The sequence below is a fragment of the Dermacentor andersoni genome, chromosome 1 (genome assembly GCF_023375885.2).
Source record: "Dermacentor andersoni chromosome 1, qqDerAnde1_hic_scaffold, whole genome shotgun sequence".
NCBI classification, from domain to species: Eukaryota; Metazoa; Arthropoda; class Arachnida; order Ixodida; family Ixodidae; genus Dermacentor; species Dermacentor andersoni.
The window spans coordinates 217,948,487-217,965,371 of NC_092814.1; the positions used below are offsets into that span (position 1 = coordinate 217,948,487).

General features: G+C 42.7%; 1 protein-coding gene across 7 annotated transcripts in view; it reads right to left on the bottom strand.

Moving 5' to 3' along the window:
• The window catches only part of Ass (argininosuccinate synthase), a 66,007-nt gene that overhangs the window by 21,727 nt on the left and 27,395 nt on the right, over nt 1–16,885 (bottom strand). For 5 of the 7 annotated variants that reach the window (XM_055063217.2, XM_055063220.2, XM_055063222.2 and 2 more), the window contains 3 exons: nt 14,263–14,384; nt 13,164–13,248; nt 3,620–3,684 (listed from right to left, as the gene is read on the bottom strand). In XM_055063217.2, coding sequence (XP_054919192.2) covers nt 3,620–3,684; nt 13,164–13,248; nt 14,263–14,384 — 272 coding nt within the window. The remainder of the gene's footprint in view (nt 1–3,619; nt 3,685–13,163; nt 13,249–14,262; nt 14,385–16,885) is intronic. The other 2 variants (XM_055063219.2, XM_055063224.2) reach the window with 1 other exon arrangement.

Here is a 16,885-nt window from a genome sequence, read left to right on the forward strand (position 1 = left end):
CACGTATGCACAACAGTTACCAGCCGTTGAGTAAGTATGCCTCGTCTTATAGAGCATATGAATTCGCTGTCTCGATTTATACAAAACAATCTATTATCTAGCCAATCTCCTTATGTTTGAATTCTCTCAAAACGGTGTGCGGTGCTGTATTGTTGCACTTAGCCCCTTCAACGAGCGCTACACTTTACACTACACGCATTTGGGGGTATGCTGTTCCAAATCTGGCGCAGTGTCATTGCCATGGTGTACCAGATAAGAGTATATTTCTTTTGTTTCTCATTTACAAGCCTATCAGTCCTACTGACATCCAGTTAACGTTATTAAATGTATCAAACGACGTAAACAAGCCTTTTATTGCCGAACAGACTCCACAAAACTTCCCATTTTCTATATAAATTTGAAATATTCAATACTAAGAAACAAAAGCGTATGTATTCAATAGCTGAAGGTTGTTTTTCTCGAGTAGTCGTATTCTATTAGATTCGCAAATTTCGCTATTCAAGCACCCCCTACTTTTTACCTTACGTTCCCTGGGGCAATCAAGAAAGGTCACATTGCATGTATCGCGGACATTTCAGCAAAGATTTGTCATTCTTAGAAACAGCGCATCGAACGTAAATTTATCGATAAAACGTTATTCGCGCCAGAAAAAAATAAGAAATTGTGCGATAACCACTGATGAAATGTTTAATTAACTGATATTTATTCATTACTTCTTAATTATTTAATTTATGAAAAATGTTGCAATTGCTGAACTGTGGCCAGTCAAAGCGCAAGGCATGTCCACTTGGTAGGTATCCCGAGGCTAGCAATGGTGTCTAGACAGCCACCGAAATACATTTGCGTTCTTACTTTCCTAGAAAGACTTGCTTGCTCACTGAGCGACAAAATAGTGCGAAACACCAATATATTGCATGGTATCTTTTGGGAAGATTTATGTCAATTTTTTTTATATATAGCTTCGGGATTCCTACTAATTTGACAAGCCTTGTTCACTGACCACCTTTAATTACGCAAACGAAGTGTATGCCTACAAGAATTAATTTAAAGCTGAATTTCAGCTAACTAAAGAGTTAATTAGTCATTAATTATTGCACAATTTTTGTGTGCACTAGTGCAAAAATGTGCCGTCAAAAAGAAAGGAAAGAATGCATCTATTCATCTCCACTGCACCGCTTTTTTTTTCCTCTTTTAACAAAGACGACCTTGCAAGACTACAGGGACAAACGTATCCTTTTTCCTTTTTTTAGGCTTCGATATGCAGCTTTGTGCCCAATAATCACATAATGATATCTGAAAGGATATGACAGCATCGTTAAATGCGACCACTCCCGGCTTTACTTTAAAAATAGAATCAAAAGACAAAAATAGCTGAGGGCAACACAGTGGTCAGTGTAGATTATAATCATGGGATTTTACAGATTATCACGTGGTTTTACAAATCAGTGATGTAAAAATGGATCAGAGGGAGCGCTTCAGTGCCAATTGTACAATGCATCTATTAACTGACACATGCTGCACCACGTCACTCGATCTCTGAACCGTGATTGTTGTCTTTGCCATCGCCAAGCCGATTATTTTTTAAGCAGGAATCACCGCTATAATGGATGTAAGCAACCATCTTCAATCTACCGCAGAGCAGTTGGTCGGAAACTGAGACCTCTGCAAAGAACTATGAACGTGGACATGACAACATGGCCAAGCTCAACGGCAAGTTATCCGACATCGTTCTCCAGAACATTGTTTGGCCCTGACGCGTTCATATTTTCTTTCCATGCTCTATATGCATCTTTAGCCAAGGACAGCGGGTTCTTATGATGACAAGTCGCCACCATACGAAGTGAGCACATACGGCCGCATCCACTCCTTGCGTCTGCTTTCGCGAACTCGATTCACACTTGTCAGGAGCCCCATGTGGGGAAACGAACCAAACTATGGTTGCTTCGGTGCCGTCCGCTTGCTTCAGAGGGCGCGGTTGTACCACGCGCCGACGCCCCTTCATGACGGTCTGTTTCCAGGCGTAAATCAGCCGTAATATATCTTTCTAACAACCAACACGTAGGAGCAAGGAGACAGAAAGCAAGCAGGTGAGCAGCACCGACATAGAAGCAGCATCTTCTCGCGTCGTGTTCCTAGCAAGAATCCCTGCTGATGACGTCAGAAGTACTCGCAAATCATCACAGAGAGCCTCGGAGTGAAGTACAGGACACGCCGTGTTGCTGTCAATGTCGCGAAGTGCAGCACTTTGAAGTCACCTGCCCGCACGGCATTTAACCTAATAGTAAAATGTGTTCTTGGCAACATTCGCCACTACTATACACTTCAGAAATACCTGTGTAAACTGAACAACCGAGCAACACAAACATCCGAAGCTTATTGTTATGTCAGCGCTCATTTATTGCAAAAAACACGAACTATCCCTCCCTCCCTTTCTCTCTCTCTCTCTCTCTCACTCTCTCTTTCATGTGATATTTAAGAATTACCTCATCGTTACCTCATCTTAAGAATTACCTCACGATTACCTCATCTTTTCGTTCAAGCATCTAGCATCAGAACAAACACTAACGGTGTAAAAATAAAGAGGCCTCACCAGACCTGTGCATATGCAATACATTCAAAGCAATAGCTTTAATGGCCTAGCAGGTTTGTCATCGTGTGCCGAATTAACAGCCTTTAGTTTTCGCCAATGTGGGTACAAGTTGGTCAGTGAGAGGGGCCAGAAGCACATGGCTGGTCGAGCACCAACGTGTGAAAAGCGCTCGTGTAAGCGACGCGCCGCACGATAAGCAAGAGGCCGGCAACATCTTCTCGCAGGTGTTCTGCATTCAGTGGACTATGAATGGGAGCGCACAGGGGATGTCGACAGAGTCGTCTTTCACTGCGTAAAGCAGCTGCATATAGGTATACGAAACTTCGTCACCGTTCTCGTAATTCGGCAAGTCCGTTACGCAAGGAAGCACCCTCGTGTCGTGGCGCTGTAACACGCACGAGACGCATTCGCTTGCAAGCATCCGCCAAGTCCACCGTCATGGCCCAGGAGAGACTGCGCTGCGTTTTCTTTAATTACTATTTACAACACTGTTAGCCTTTTCAGGCTGTTACAGGGTGGGTGAAGTAACAAACTAATACAAATATTTCCAGTCTTTCTTGAAATGTGTCAAAATAATTGCAGTTAACAAACACACGAAGATCAAGACTATTCTAGTCAACTAAAGTCCGCGACAAAATTGCGCATTTAAAAACGTCAGCTCTCAGTGTACAAGGCAAAACAAAATTCACATGGTTGGTTCTTGCTGAAACTCGACCAAGGCATTGCAAATGCTGTCCGGGATCCAAATTAAGTTTTCCGTCGTAAAGCAAATAAAAAAAAAGTTCAAGCGCGATATCTTTCTTCGGGTAGCCAATCAATTATTTATAGTAAAGTGAATAAACATGTGCAATCAAAAATTGCGATTTATAACACCCAGTGTTCCGGGGCAAATTCATATCCTTCCTCGAGGTAGGAGCGATGGACGGTGAGCAGCGCAGCTTTATAGATGATGGTTGCATGCAACCTTTCGCAGCTATAGAGCAGCGTATATACAAACAAAAATTCCAATAAAGCAAGTTGTTGGCTTACCGCGAGATTTCATTCCGATTACCCGGTTCTCAACAATGTCAATACGCCCAACGCCATGGTGGCCCCTGCGAAGAAAGGAATTATGGGCTTCATACGACTGTGCCCAGTGAACCGCTTCCCGAAGTTAGCCCTTAAAACTTACATGTACAATGTGCGTGTGCGTGCGTGTGGGTGTGTGTGTGGGGGGGGGGGGGGGTAGAATAGGTGATAACAAATATAATAGCAATGCAGGCAAAAACAGCGATTCAATAAACACGAGAATGCAACGTCAAGTATAGCAAGGAGCATGAAACTAAAAACAGAAAGGTACAGTACTAAGTGGACAGTTGAATACCTGGACTTCTAGGCAACACTTCAATCCAATCTAGGCAACACTTCACAGGACAATGAGAGCATCATGCGTATAACTTCTGTGCTTTGTTTAGTTTGTAATAAAAAACACAACAGACACGTCATGCAGTAGCGAATACAAAAAGGAAAACTATTGTAAAATGCCTTGACGTTCGAAAAAGGAGTGAAGCGCTGACTGAAAAGATTGAGAGTCGTTGATAGTGGCAATGCTAGATGGCAATGAATTCCACTAATCTATTGATAGTACGAGAGGTGAATTCCGGTATTTTTCAGTGGGAGCAGAAATTGGTTTAACTTTGTACGCGTGATCTAACCTAGTCGAGATGTGATGGGCTGGAGAAATATATGAGCGGGAAAATGACACGTGACTATGGTACAAGGGGGTGAAAAAAAGATAATCTGGCAAATGTTCTGCGCATGGTAAGGGATGGAATTCTGTGTGTGTCTTTCAGTTTGGTGATGCTTTGAAATCGCGAATTCAAACATTGTCTCGCTTACGGAATCATCATTTGATGCAGCACTGCTAACCTTTTTAGAGTGTATCAACCTGTCCGAACCCACATTTGGTTGAATATTTACTTAACCAGTGCTTTCATGTGCTTAGCATTGTATAAATTTCATTCCGTTTCATCCGATATGTATCTGTGTAGGCTGTTTACCTAAATCACCATTCATTGTATCCTTAAACGCGTGTTCTGTTGGGTACTGATTGTTTTCATCGCATTTTAGGTTCTTATGCCTTTTTCACGTTACTAAACATTTTATAAACTCCGTTTCCCCTTTCTTTCTTTCTTTCTTTTTTTATTTTTGTTTCTGCTAGATGTTTAGATCATTTTTTATAGTTCTAATGCCTTCATATATTTGCATCGTACACATTCCACTTACGCTTGAACTTTTTCGTCGTCGTCGTCCCCCCCCCCCTATGTAATGCCCTAACGGGCCCTTAGGGTACTCAAATAAATAAATAAATAAATAATATGACATGATGAATCGTGCTGCTTCGTTTTGGACCGCTTCGCGATGGTTAGTCCAGGTGACATGACGGGAGTGCCAAATGATAGATGCGTATTCTAGCGAAAGCCGAATGAGTGAGATATATGCTAATAGTCTAGTGTCACGGTTGGCGAGGTAAATTCTTAGCTTGAGAAGGCCGAGTTTCTTTAATGCTTTTGAATTTATTTGTTCTATGTGATCGTTCCATGTTGAAGTAGAATTAAATTTTATTCCTAGGTATTTAAACGTCGAAGTTGAATCTATTGGTACATTGTTATTTCCGTATGTATAGCCCTGTGTTTTCAATGCCGAGTAAACTTAGGATGTTTTGTTTTATCTATGTTGATTTGCATCCGCAATACAGAACACCATTCTGTTAGTTTAATGAGGGTAGACTGCAGGTGAGTAATGTCGGTAGGGCTTGTTATTCCTTTATATATTATGCAGTCACCTGCGAATAATCGAATTGGGGCATTTATGTTAGTTGCTATCTCATTAATATAGATTAAAAATAGAAGTGGCCCAGCACTGACCCTTGTGGTACCCCTGATACAACGCTTTCACGGCTCGAGATATGATTTTGTAGTTTGACGGACTGATGGCGGTTTGTTAGAAAGTGTTCGATCCATTGCATTGTGTTATGATCAAGTTCAAATGCCTTCGAAACATCGACAAAGACGGCGTCGAGGTACTTCGATGAGTGCAGTGAAAGATGAAGATCAGTTACTAATTCAAAGAGTTGAGTTTGGCAGGAAAGATTTTTCCGAAAGCCGTGCTGGTTGATGAGGAGTAGGTTGTTTTTGTTTAGATCTTATGTTATAATATGCCTGGGTAGAATATGCTCTAGTAACTTACAGTTAATTGAAGGTAATGAAATGGGCCTGTAGTTGCTTGGAATGGAACTGTCACCGGATTTAAACATAGGTATTATAAACGCTGACTTCCAATCTTCCACGATGAGTATAACAGGAAAGGCAATAAGAGGTTGTGAGAGCTGGTGTGAATTATCAAAAGGTAGTTCATCTGTAATAACCGTGGCAAAATTATTGTTTAACTCCTCGGCACAGTCAGCTAGTGGTACATAACTGCCGTCTTCCCCCTGAAGTGTTGGTACCGAGTGTTTATTTTTTGGATTTACGACTTTCCAGAATTTCTTGGGATCGGTTTTTAACATGTAAGGAATTATGAAATTAAAGTACTGATCTTTCGCTTCAAGAACAGTTTTTTTTTTCTGGCCATCCAGATATGCTTCTATAGTTCTGCCAGTCAGAAATGGTGTTAGTTCGTGATGCCTTTTTGTACGTCCTTTTCTTCTTGTTTAGACACCTGCTTACTTCTCGTGCCAATCATGGATCGTCAGCATGTTATTTTATCGTAAATATTGGCACGCGGGAAGCTTCTATCTCCTTTAACTTATCGCGAAATATGACTAATCACAACTGTGATTAGCCGAACGGTTTCCGAAGTCTTCTTGGAATTCGTTTGAAAAGGTTTGCAGCATTTGGTTCATGTTTTCATTGTCAACTCGCGCATAGTTCAGAAGAAGAAGAAAATAACCTTTATTAAAAATTCAGAATGTATTTTTAAAATTTTTGTTTTGTCAGCATAAGGAAGCGAGAAGGAACACTGCATTACTTCATGGTCACTGATGGCTTCTAGGACATGTGTTTCGGCAATATAAGGGTTGTTTGTGAATAGAAAATCTAGAATGTGATCACCGCCGGTGGGGTCGTGAACTAGTTGCGTCAGGTCATGATAATGAAGAGAATCAGCAAAGCGAAGGTGATCGGCCCGGTTAATATGTGTACTAGCAGATGATGATGACCAGTGTATAGCAGGGTAGTTCAAAGCACCACCTATTATTAGGAGGCAATTAGGGAATCTGTTTTTAACCAACTCGAGTGCTTCGTTAAATACGTCAGTAAACTTAGGACGGCTGTCTGGTGGCCGGTAGCAGACGCCTGAAACACACCGTGTGTGACCAAATTTGAGCGAAATCCAAAGTGCTTCTAACGGTGAGTCGACAGCAATGATTGGCGGCTGATAGTCCTCTTTCACTGCAATAAGCACGCCACCTCCTCTAGAACCAGTCCTATCTTTGCGGGAAATTACAAACGATCAGGGAAGAGAGAGATCATTGCTACTGATGTCATCTGAAAGCCACGTTTCCGTGCCAAAATATTTGACGAGGTGGCATGAATGATCCCTTTCAATGTGTCAAGTTTGGGGAAGATGCTGCGAAAGCTTGCCAAGAGCAGTGACAACGGGCTGACATTGGTCTGCGTGATGTGCGTAATTGCAGGCTGTCATTCGATTTGGCGCTTCTCTACTTCTTTTACAGGAAATACTCTATCCGAGGCAAGATCATCTGGGTAAATTTCGTTGCACATGTGGAGTTTGTTAAAGCTCAAGGAAAAGCGCTCGTTTGGCTTCCGTTTTTCTTTCGCGAAATCACGCAGTTTCTTTCGCGCAAGTTGCACCACTGGAGAAAAATCTTCTTCCAACCAAACTTTAGGTGCCTCCAGGTCCCACTTCAGCTTGCTCGTATTACTTAAAGCCTCCATTTCTGACTTAAACCTGAGGGGCACATTTACACTTTACATCAGCTGTACAAACGTTTTGCATATGCATGTGTAATCACACATTCTGACCATCTGGGTCCTCTTGAATTGAATTCAAACATCAATATACGTAAGCAAGCATAACTTCTTTTTATTCCGGCTCGATCGTAACACTGCCTCCGCGGCTCTAAATATAAATCGCGACCTCTAGATCAGCAGCAGAACGCCATATAGCGAAAAGCGATTCTTAATGAATCGGTTAAATACGATAAGTCAATATCCAGGATTCTTATCGCACTATAATTAGCTAGGAGGAGGAGGAGGAGGAGGGGAAAAGGAGGGTGTTATTGCTGCAGGTGGGCCTAGTGTTGCAAATGTTGCCGGCAACTGCTGCGCCTCAATGCCACCTATCAACCGCGATACGGTCTGAAACACTTCGCAGGCCAGCCAACATCAGCTATTAAAAACAAGTTGACACGGAGCCTAATACGTTGCGCGTTTTCCGAACCACGACGACTCACATGGCTCACCACTCACTTTCCAACCCAGTATTACGGAGGATCTCTAGAAGGAGCCAAATCACCTTCCTTCTAAATATGCAATGTCCTCGCGGGTACAAAATATAATTTGCATTTGAGTGTTGCGCAATCTTGCGCTTCAGTCTAATAATATATCCCGTTCTGCACCAAATTCAGGACATTTTAGTGCGTAATGTTTATTGTCACCGAGAGCTTGACAATACGCACACTAGGATGATGGACCAAGTCCTGTCTTGCATCGCCAAGCTGAGGTTCGCGCTGACCCTGTGAGGATGCAATATAGGAGAACGGCATCAGTTCTGTTAAGCCTCTAATTCACACAAGGCTGATGCGGTAGAGACCACAACGAGCGGAAGTGACTTAAGATGGCCTCCTTCATGTCTGCTTTTGCGTCCCGGGGAGCTTTCTTCGTTGGCTTCAACTGCAGCGCTTTGCGCGCCAGACTGTGAGCGGCCTCCGTTGCCTGCTACGCCGATAAGGAAAGGTACCCGGTTGGAACACCAATGGTAAATCCAGCGCTGTAATTGTTTAACAGCATGTAATGCACCCTGAATGCACTTGACAAGGAGAAACCCGCACAGTATTTTTCTTTTTTTTTTTTTTTTGCATCGCAGCCTTGCTGTCTGAAAAGAGAGCAATAGGCTGAGGCTTATAGGAATTCAGCTCACGGAAGGCTGCTGCAATGGCGACACTTTCACATGCGCTGAAGGCACGAAACGGTCCAGTCTGGCAACCCATGAGACATTGAGATTCGGTATCCTGTACGCCACTGTACTAGCTCGATTCTCTTCGTCAACCGAGCCCTCCGTGTACATTTGGAGATGTCTGTCTTATACTCTGTTGAAATGTACTACCACAAAAGATTTTGCCTCTGCCGCTGGTGCAAGGCGGGGATACGGTGTAAAAAAATTATGGTGTTTTACGTGCCAAAACCACTTTCTGATTATGAGGCACGCCGTAGTGGAGGACTCCGGAAATTTCGACCACTTGGGGTTCTTTAACGTGCAGGGGATACGGTGTAAATATGCGGAATGTTAAGTTGACATTCCACTCTCATACGACCATGGTGGCTTCTAACATTCCCTTTTTCTTATGTAAATTGCACGCCAGGTACACGAAGTGCATCGAGTGCCACAAAGACGCGAGATTCCATCCACCTCAGATGACTCTGGATAAGCGCTCTACCTGCCTGAGTCTCGCTGAGGCGGCAAAGCTGGAAGAGCAGACGTTGAGATTCAAAGAGGCGGAGAGGGGACGACTGTGAATCGTGCAAAACCTTGTTGCTAGCAGCTGTCTTTGGCACACCAAGAGCTTTCCTGAGACCTTTCTGATGGAGAGACTCCAATCAATCGTACTGGGACTTTGATGGCCATATTAACGGCAACAGGAAAATCACGGACGATTCACCACTGGTGCCGAGTGTAATTTCAACATCGAAGAAGGATGACTGCCCCAGCGTGCACTGGCCATCATTCTCACCCCATTCAAGCGCGGTTCTAACGACGAAACGATGGTGTCTGCAGCACGTCTTCAGTACATCCTGGAATCAAGTATTACGATGGGAAAATCTTACGTGATTGACTTGATGAATTGATGTGCTTCCGAGGCTACTCTTCATCCTAGTTATTATTCACCAAAGCTCATTGAACAGCATAAAACGGGACTTGTCTGCTAAGGTGGCTAACCATACCGATGAAAGGTGGGCTTATTGCCGACACTACTGTCCGTTTAGCCATCATTGCGAGGTGTTTGTGCTGGTATCCGAGTAACCAACTGCAGATATCATCTGCCTATATTGACACTTGTACTGTCTTGCATGTATTCTTCAAGGCTTCTGGTAATCCTGCCATGGCCATAATAAATAGCATGGGTGATAATACACTTCCCTGTGGTACGTCTCGTGAAATTGCTCTCACTAGACTCTTTGCCATCCCTAGTTTCATCTGCTTTTGGCGACCACTGCTTAACGTATTTATGAGACGTAATAGGTGGCATGTGACTCCCATGTCTGCTAGTCGACGAAATATTGATCCCTGTAGAACGTTGTCACAGACATTCGATACGTCAAGGAAGATTACAAGTGTGGAGCTTGTTGATGCTCGATGTGGCTTACTAAATCAATGACGATGCATTGAGCGCTCAAACGTTGCCAGAAGGACACGTTGGAAGAAGCTTATGACGTTCAAACCACCATGTCAACCTGACAGACACGAGCTTTTTGATCAGTTTCGCCACGCAGGAAGTTAGGGAAACCAGTCGATATGAGTTCAATGCTGCTCTGTCCTTTCCACGCTTAAGTATTGGTACAACCCAGGCCAGCTTTAAAGATGACTGTATCTCCATTTATCCAGCTATGGTTAAATAACGACGAGAGATGAATAGCCGCTGTGGTTGCTTAAAGTGGCTATGGTGTTGGGCTGATAAGCACGAGGTCGCGGGATCGAATCCCGGCGACGGCGGCCGCATTTCAATGGGGTGCGAAATGCGAAAACACCCGTCTGCTTAGATTTAGGTGCACGTTAAAGAACCCCAGATGGTCAAAATTTCCGGAGTCCTCCATTGCGGCGTGCTTCAAGATCAGATCGTGGTTTTGACATGTAAAACCCATAGTCTAAATTTTTAACAACAGATAAATCCTGCATTTCTCAGGTAGGTTATAAATAATCTGGTTGGTGATTCTATCCGGTCCCGGGGCACAGCGGCGACGCAAGGAGCCTATCGCTGTGCGCAGCTTCCTCGATGTGAATGACGCATCCATTACAGATGGCGTAGCAGGAGGAAGGGAGAAAGGCGTCGCTGCGGATTTTCCAAGCTCGTAAATGTCCGCAAACTTCTCAGCCAGTGACACTAAAGGCTTGCCTTTCAAAAGGGAAAGTGAGACAAAGGCCTCAGTAGTCTAGAAAGACAGCATAGATTGTATACCACGCTCCATGTTCTAGACATCGGCGTAAACACACTTAACTGTGCACAGAAAGCATTCCAGTGAGTTTAAAGAGCTAGCGCTGGAGCAAATGCTCAGAAATTTCAACAACCCGATTGTTTTCTTTATTTCAATCATAGAGACTCATTCAATTTTAAGTGAAGCTTTTGCAACTATGCCCGCCTTCTCTGAAAAAAAGAATTGACGTTGACGTTTTACTTAAGGACAAAAGAAGTACCTCCGAATTCTCAGCTCAAACACTTTATCGTCCAAAAGAAAATTTACTCTGATAAAATGTTGTAATTAAGCCTACAAGAACTGTAATTTGGGTGAGTTTGTAAGAATTCATACTTGACAGATTGGGGCATGAATTTCCAGCATACGTGTAATCCCCGAAGCACAAGTTGCAAGTCTTGTTGCAAAGAGTCGCCATAGTCTCATCTTGCCGTACACTGTCTACGATGCGGATGTGAACCCGTTCTGCAAGGCACATCAATCCTTTTCCGGCAGCGAGATAGGACAACATGGGAGGTTGTAGATGATTTCTACATTAAGAAAAAAAAACTGGTTCCAAGTGTGTCAGCTAGCCTTCGATAAACCTTCACGCAAGTGAAATGAAGTATCTCGATAAGTCGAGTTTCGCTGCGAATCCAACACTATTATCAGTGCCCATATGATAAAGGCCTGGGCCACAGCTTGTTTCTATAAGTCTTGCGCTTTCAGAAATTTTGGTTTTTATGAGCATGGCCGTGTCACAATAATATTTTACAACTTAAGCTTTTTGAGGCGTTTGGAGCGCGCTTGCGCTATGATGTACTTTGCTTTTGATCTGTGTGGACTGATAAATAGAGGTGTTTTTCCGATAATAAACTTTAGTTTGAAGCAGTGCTCGTCCTGTCTGGTCTTTCTTCTGGTGTCCTCGTTTTTACAGCGAAGTTGTTTATGCGGACGCTGTGCCGTCGTTGTCGTAGTTCGCTAAAAAGGGCCGCGTGACCTAGCGGGAAAGGAAAAGAAGAGCTCAACAGGGGGAAAGAGGTTGGAGTGACCCCTTTCCCCCTGTGAGAATGCTATCTTATACGCGAATCTTATATGGTTGTCCCGCGGTACATTTTCGGCGATCGAGCCAGATCGGCATCGAACTTATCCACGATTAATCCCACCCTGGCGCAACAGAAACAAATGTTATGCTGGCGGTTTACAGCGATCTAACAGTGCCGAGCGACTGAAACGCTATACCAGGAGCGCGTAGTTACTGGCACTTCTTGCTGGCGCAAGAAGTGCCGGTAGCCACATCCGTCGTCAAACCAATCCAACCAATCGTCAAAATGATTGCAGCGCTCGCAACTCCAGTGGTGTTCCTTGCACACAATATACGGAGCTTTGGATTAGTGGTTCCGCACATTCCATTCCAGTTACAACAATGGGAAGACCACGAGTATATAATGCGTACTCCTGAGGAAGAAACCGCCTACCGCGAGCGTCAGCAAGAGTTGGCTCGTGAACGGGCTCGTCGTCGTAGGGTCGACCCCGAGCTGCGCGCCAGAGATGCGGAGTATAAACAGCAGCGCTCCTAAAACATGCTCACCACGCGAAGCACGCAAAAGCGAAAATGAGGTGAAAGAATGGTGAAACAAAATATTTACAATATAGACTGCTTGCGTAGTTTGACTTGCATGGTGTAACACTCGGTGTAACTAACACAGCTTCGCTGTTCGACCATCTTCACGGACTGGAAGGGGCGGTGATTGTTACGCTTTAAGTCAAGTTCGAGTTCATAAACAGCTGCAAATAAACCGCACTTTAGACTTCACAATATTTCATGTTTTTGCTCGAAGCGCTTCAGTGCTCAATTTATGTTCAGACATGAGCCAAAATACCAGTTTCCTCAACCTTTAATGCGAGCATTCTTTGCCACATAACAGGCACTTTGTTGTAGAAAGGTAGGTTCCTCTCTCGCCTCGTTTGTGGTCCCTTCCATAAAAAAAATATTAGAAACACGTGTTCGATGGTGGATTTCAAATCAGTGTCCCCTAGCACAAACGTCCGATGCTCTGCCCATTCGCCAGATCTCTGGCATGTAGTGCATGGCAGATGCAGACCTCTGCAACGTTAGCATTCGTTACGCACTTTCTTCATTAAACGAGGGTACAAGCGTAATGGTATGGACAAAATCACCCTACCCAATTTCGTTCAAGTACAGGAACAACTCGAGTGAGTCTGTCTTCTTAATGCCGTTGGAGATATTGGTGACCTTAGTAGGTTTTCCTAAAAGAAAAAGAAAGAGGGAGCGGGGTGAGGTTACAATAATGTAGCCAACTCAAGAAGCATGTTTTTCTTTCCTGAGAGTGGTGATGAATTTACAGTTACAATTACAGCCAATAACAGGAGGAAAAACCGCACAATGTAGGCAATTTTATTCGCTTGGAAAGCAAACAAAAGTGACCTCCTATAAATAAGGAGAGCGTTTGATTCGGCTCTTCAGACAACGCTGCGGGTTACCGCCCGATGCTTGCGTCGGCGGTTACGTAAATTTGACGCCAGAAGATTGGAATAAAACTAGATGGGAATAGTTTTACATAATAGGGCTCCTGGATTATAAGACCAGCGAAGCTTTAGCAAATAGTATGCTATTCTTCTTACGTTCTCAGTGCACACACACGCAAAAAAGTAATTAAAACCACCTGAAAGTAATAAACTCGAGTGTATCAACAAAAACTCACGTGCGTAATATTTAACTATACTGTCACAAAACAAAATATATTTATCCTGAAAATCAAAGGAGTTAGCGACGTTTTATCGCGTAAATCCGGGCTTTCGAGTGCGCATAGTAATTATTGAACATATTCAGCTAAAATTCACGCTTCAAGTGCATTGAAATTTATGAATCACATCAGGTTATGAGTGCGTGTCCGGATGCCTGACAAATACCAATAAAGGCGTTTCCAGCTTTACGCGTCGAAAGATTGCAAATATGCTTTCTAACGTCATAGCAATACATGCATCAACACTTTCAATTTATTTATATTGCCTTGAGCCTGCTTTTCTGCACGATCTATTCATTATGAGGTGTACTCGCGCTTTAGCACGTTATTCCGTCACAATAAAGCCCACTGACAAGTACTTAGCAAAAGTGATCCATATAACTAATCTGAATTCTCCATCGCAATAATATAGTTGCTCAATGAAGCTTAGTATGTAGTACAATTTCTTCCTATAAGCATTTAATTAACACAAATCGCGTCCTGTGCGGTAGTGGTTGGTGTAGCCAGTGGAACTAACCACACGTAAATTCAATTTCGAGTGTCACGGATTCCTCGGGTGCCTTCCTGGGATCACACGTCATCGTGTAGATGTCCTCGGGTGCCGGCGATTCAGGGTTCTCCAGAACTCCGGATTCGTAGCTGCGAAGGAAGGGTGCGACAATAAGGCGCGAATTATTCACAGCGTAAAGTGACTATTGTAATGAACGATGAGCAAAACGCGAACAAGGCGAAAGCAGGAGCCAACGTTTTGACAAGTGGACTTGTCTTCTTCAAAGCGACATATGCATAATCAGCAAACAGCATTCCCCCGCAACAAAACCATGTTTTCGCCCCAGGTTCAAAACTTGCAGGTACCTTCAAAGTGACATTAAAATTAAAAGCACCGTAAATATTTATACACACGAAGTCAAATCTAGCTTCACTTGTACAAGTTCGGATGTGATTTATGTGCTTGAATGTTCCTTCTGTAAGAAACAATATATCGGTGAAACAGGACAATCAATGAACGTCCTATTAAACGGACATCACGCGGACACAGCTAAAAGCTTCCCAAAGCGGTCGCCGAGCATTTCAACCAACCAGGTCATAACTTTGATGAACTTAAACTCTACATCTTACAGTCAAATTTCCGTTCTGAACGAGAAAGAAAATGCAGAGAATCATACCTTATCCATAAGTTCAAGACATTGCAACCAATTTATTTATTTATTTATTTATAGTACCCTCAGGGCTTACGATGAAGCATTACAGAGGGATGGGGCTAACAAATACAGATAAATATGCAAGAAAGGAGAAAGAAAAACACGAATACTAATCAGATGACAATGCATGGTGCAATGTAAAAATAACGCGAGAGCGACACAAAAAAAGCATATTACGGTAAAAAATAATTATACAAAGAAAAACGGAAAACTTCGGTAATACAGATTAAATATACATACATGGTATATAGGACAAGTTAGAGTGAGACAATAAGCACAGAATGATAGAAAATAAAGCATAATACAAAATACACCGTTTGTAGATTAGGTAGATAATAAAAAAGAAAACTTATGAACAATACTGATCAGGAGAAAACGGAATTGCTTCGTTATACATTCACATCAAGGCATGCTAGATAATATTAGTAAGTGCCTTACGGAAGTTATCTGTGTTAGTTATATAGACTAGTGGATCCGGTAGGTGATTCCATTCCTGGCATGATTTTGGAAGAAATGAATTACCATAGGTAGACGGTTTGTGGAATGGGATGTTCACCTTATGACGATGGTCCAAGCGTGCAGAAGTAAAAGAGGCTGGTTCGATAAAGCGTGACTTGAGTGTAGGAATTAAGTGGTATATTTTATGGAACAGACAAAGGCGAGCGATTTTTCTGCGTTTGGAAAGGAGAGATATGTTGAGGGCAAGTCTGATGCTAGTTACGCCTGCTGTGCGCTGGTAATTGTTAAGAATAAAACGAACGGACCGATTCTGCACAGCTTCTAAGCTGTTAATTAATGTTAATTGATGAGGGTCCCATATTGAGGATGCATACTCTAGATTAGGCCGAATGTAGGTGACATATAACTGTTTTTTCAGGGAAGAAGGTGCGAGTGAAAAATTTCGTTTAATATAGCCCAGCATGCGGTTAGCTTTTGATGTAATGTGTTCGATATGTCGTTTCCATTAGAGATTATTTGTAATGTGCACTACGAGGTATTTATAACAAGATACTGATTCAAGTGGGATGTTGTTAAGATGGTAGTTATAAAAAGATACTTGGCTGCGTGAGATTCTCATGAATTTACATTTCGAAGTGTTAAGATTTATGTGCCAGCGGGAGCACCAGGTTGTAACGTTATCAAGGTCTGATTGTAATGTAACCATATCAGAATCATTAGTTACTTTTCGGTAAATTACGCAATCGTCGGAAAACAAACAAATAGAGCTAGTGATATGATTAGGCAGGTCGTTAATATAAATGAGGAAAAGTAAAGGCGCCAACACAGAGCCTTGAGGTACACCCGATTGTACTGGCACCTCTGGTGAGTCATTGTCATTGATGGTTACATATTGGGTACGATTACAAAGAAAGCTGCAAATACATTTGAATATTAAAGGGTCAATATTTAGAAGGCATAGCTTATAGATAAGTAACTGGTGATTAACTTTATCAAAGGCTTTAGAATAGTCTAAAAAAATACAGTCCGTCGCAAAACCCGAGTCCAAGAACGCATGCAAGTCATCAGTGAATGTTATTAGTTGCGTTTCACAAGAAATAGATTTTCTGAAACCGTGCTGATAAGGGCTAAAAAAATTGTTTGATTCAAGAAAGTTTACAAGGTGAGTGAAAATGATGTGCTCAAAAATTTTGCAGGGTACCGAAGTTAATGAGATGGGTCTGTAATTCAAAGGGTGATGTGGGTTTCCCGATTTAAAAAGCGGGGTAACCTTACCGGTTTTCCAATCAATGCGTAGGGCACTGTCGTTAAGTGATCTAGTAAAAATAAAGGTAAGTATGATGGAGCTGTATTCTGCAGTGTTTTGGAGAAACTTGGAATTAATACCGTCAATACCACATGATGATGACCGTCTTATCTTGAAAATTCTGGCTCGGATACCTGCTGGGTCTAGGGTAATGGGATCCATCGCCGGAAAGT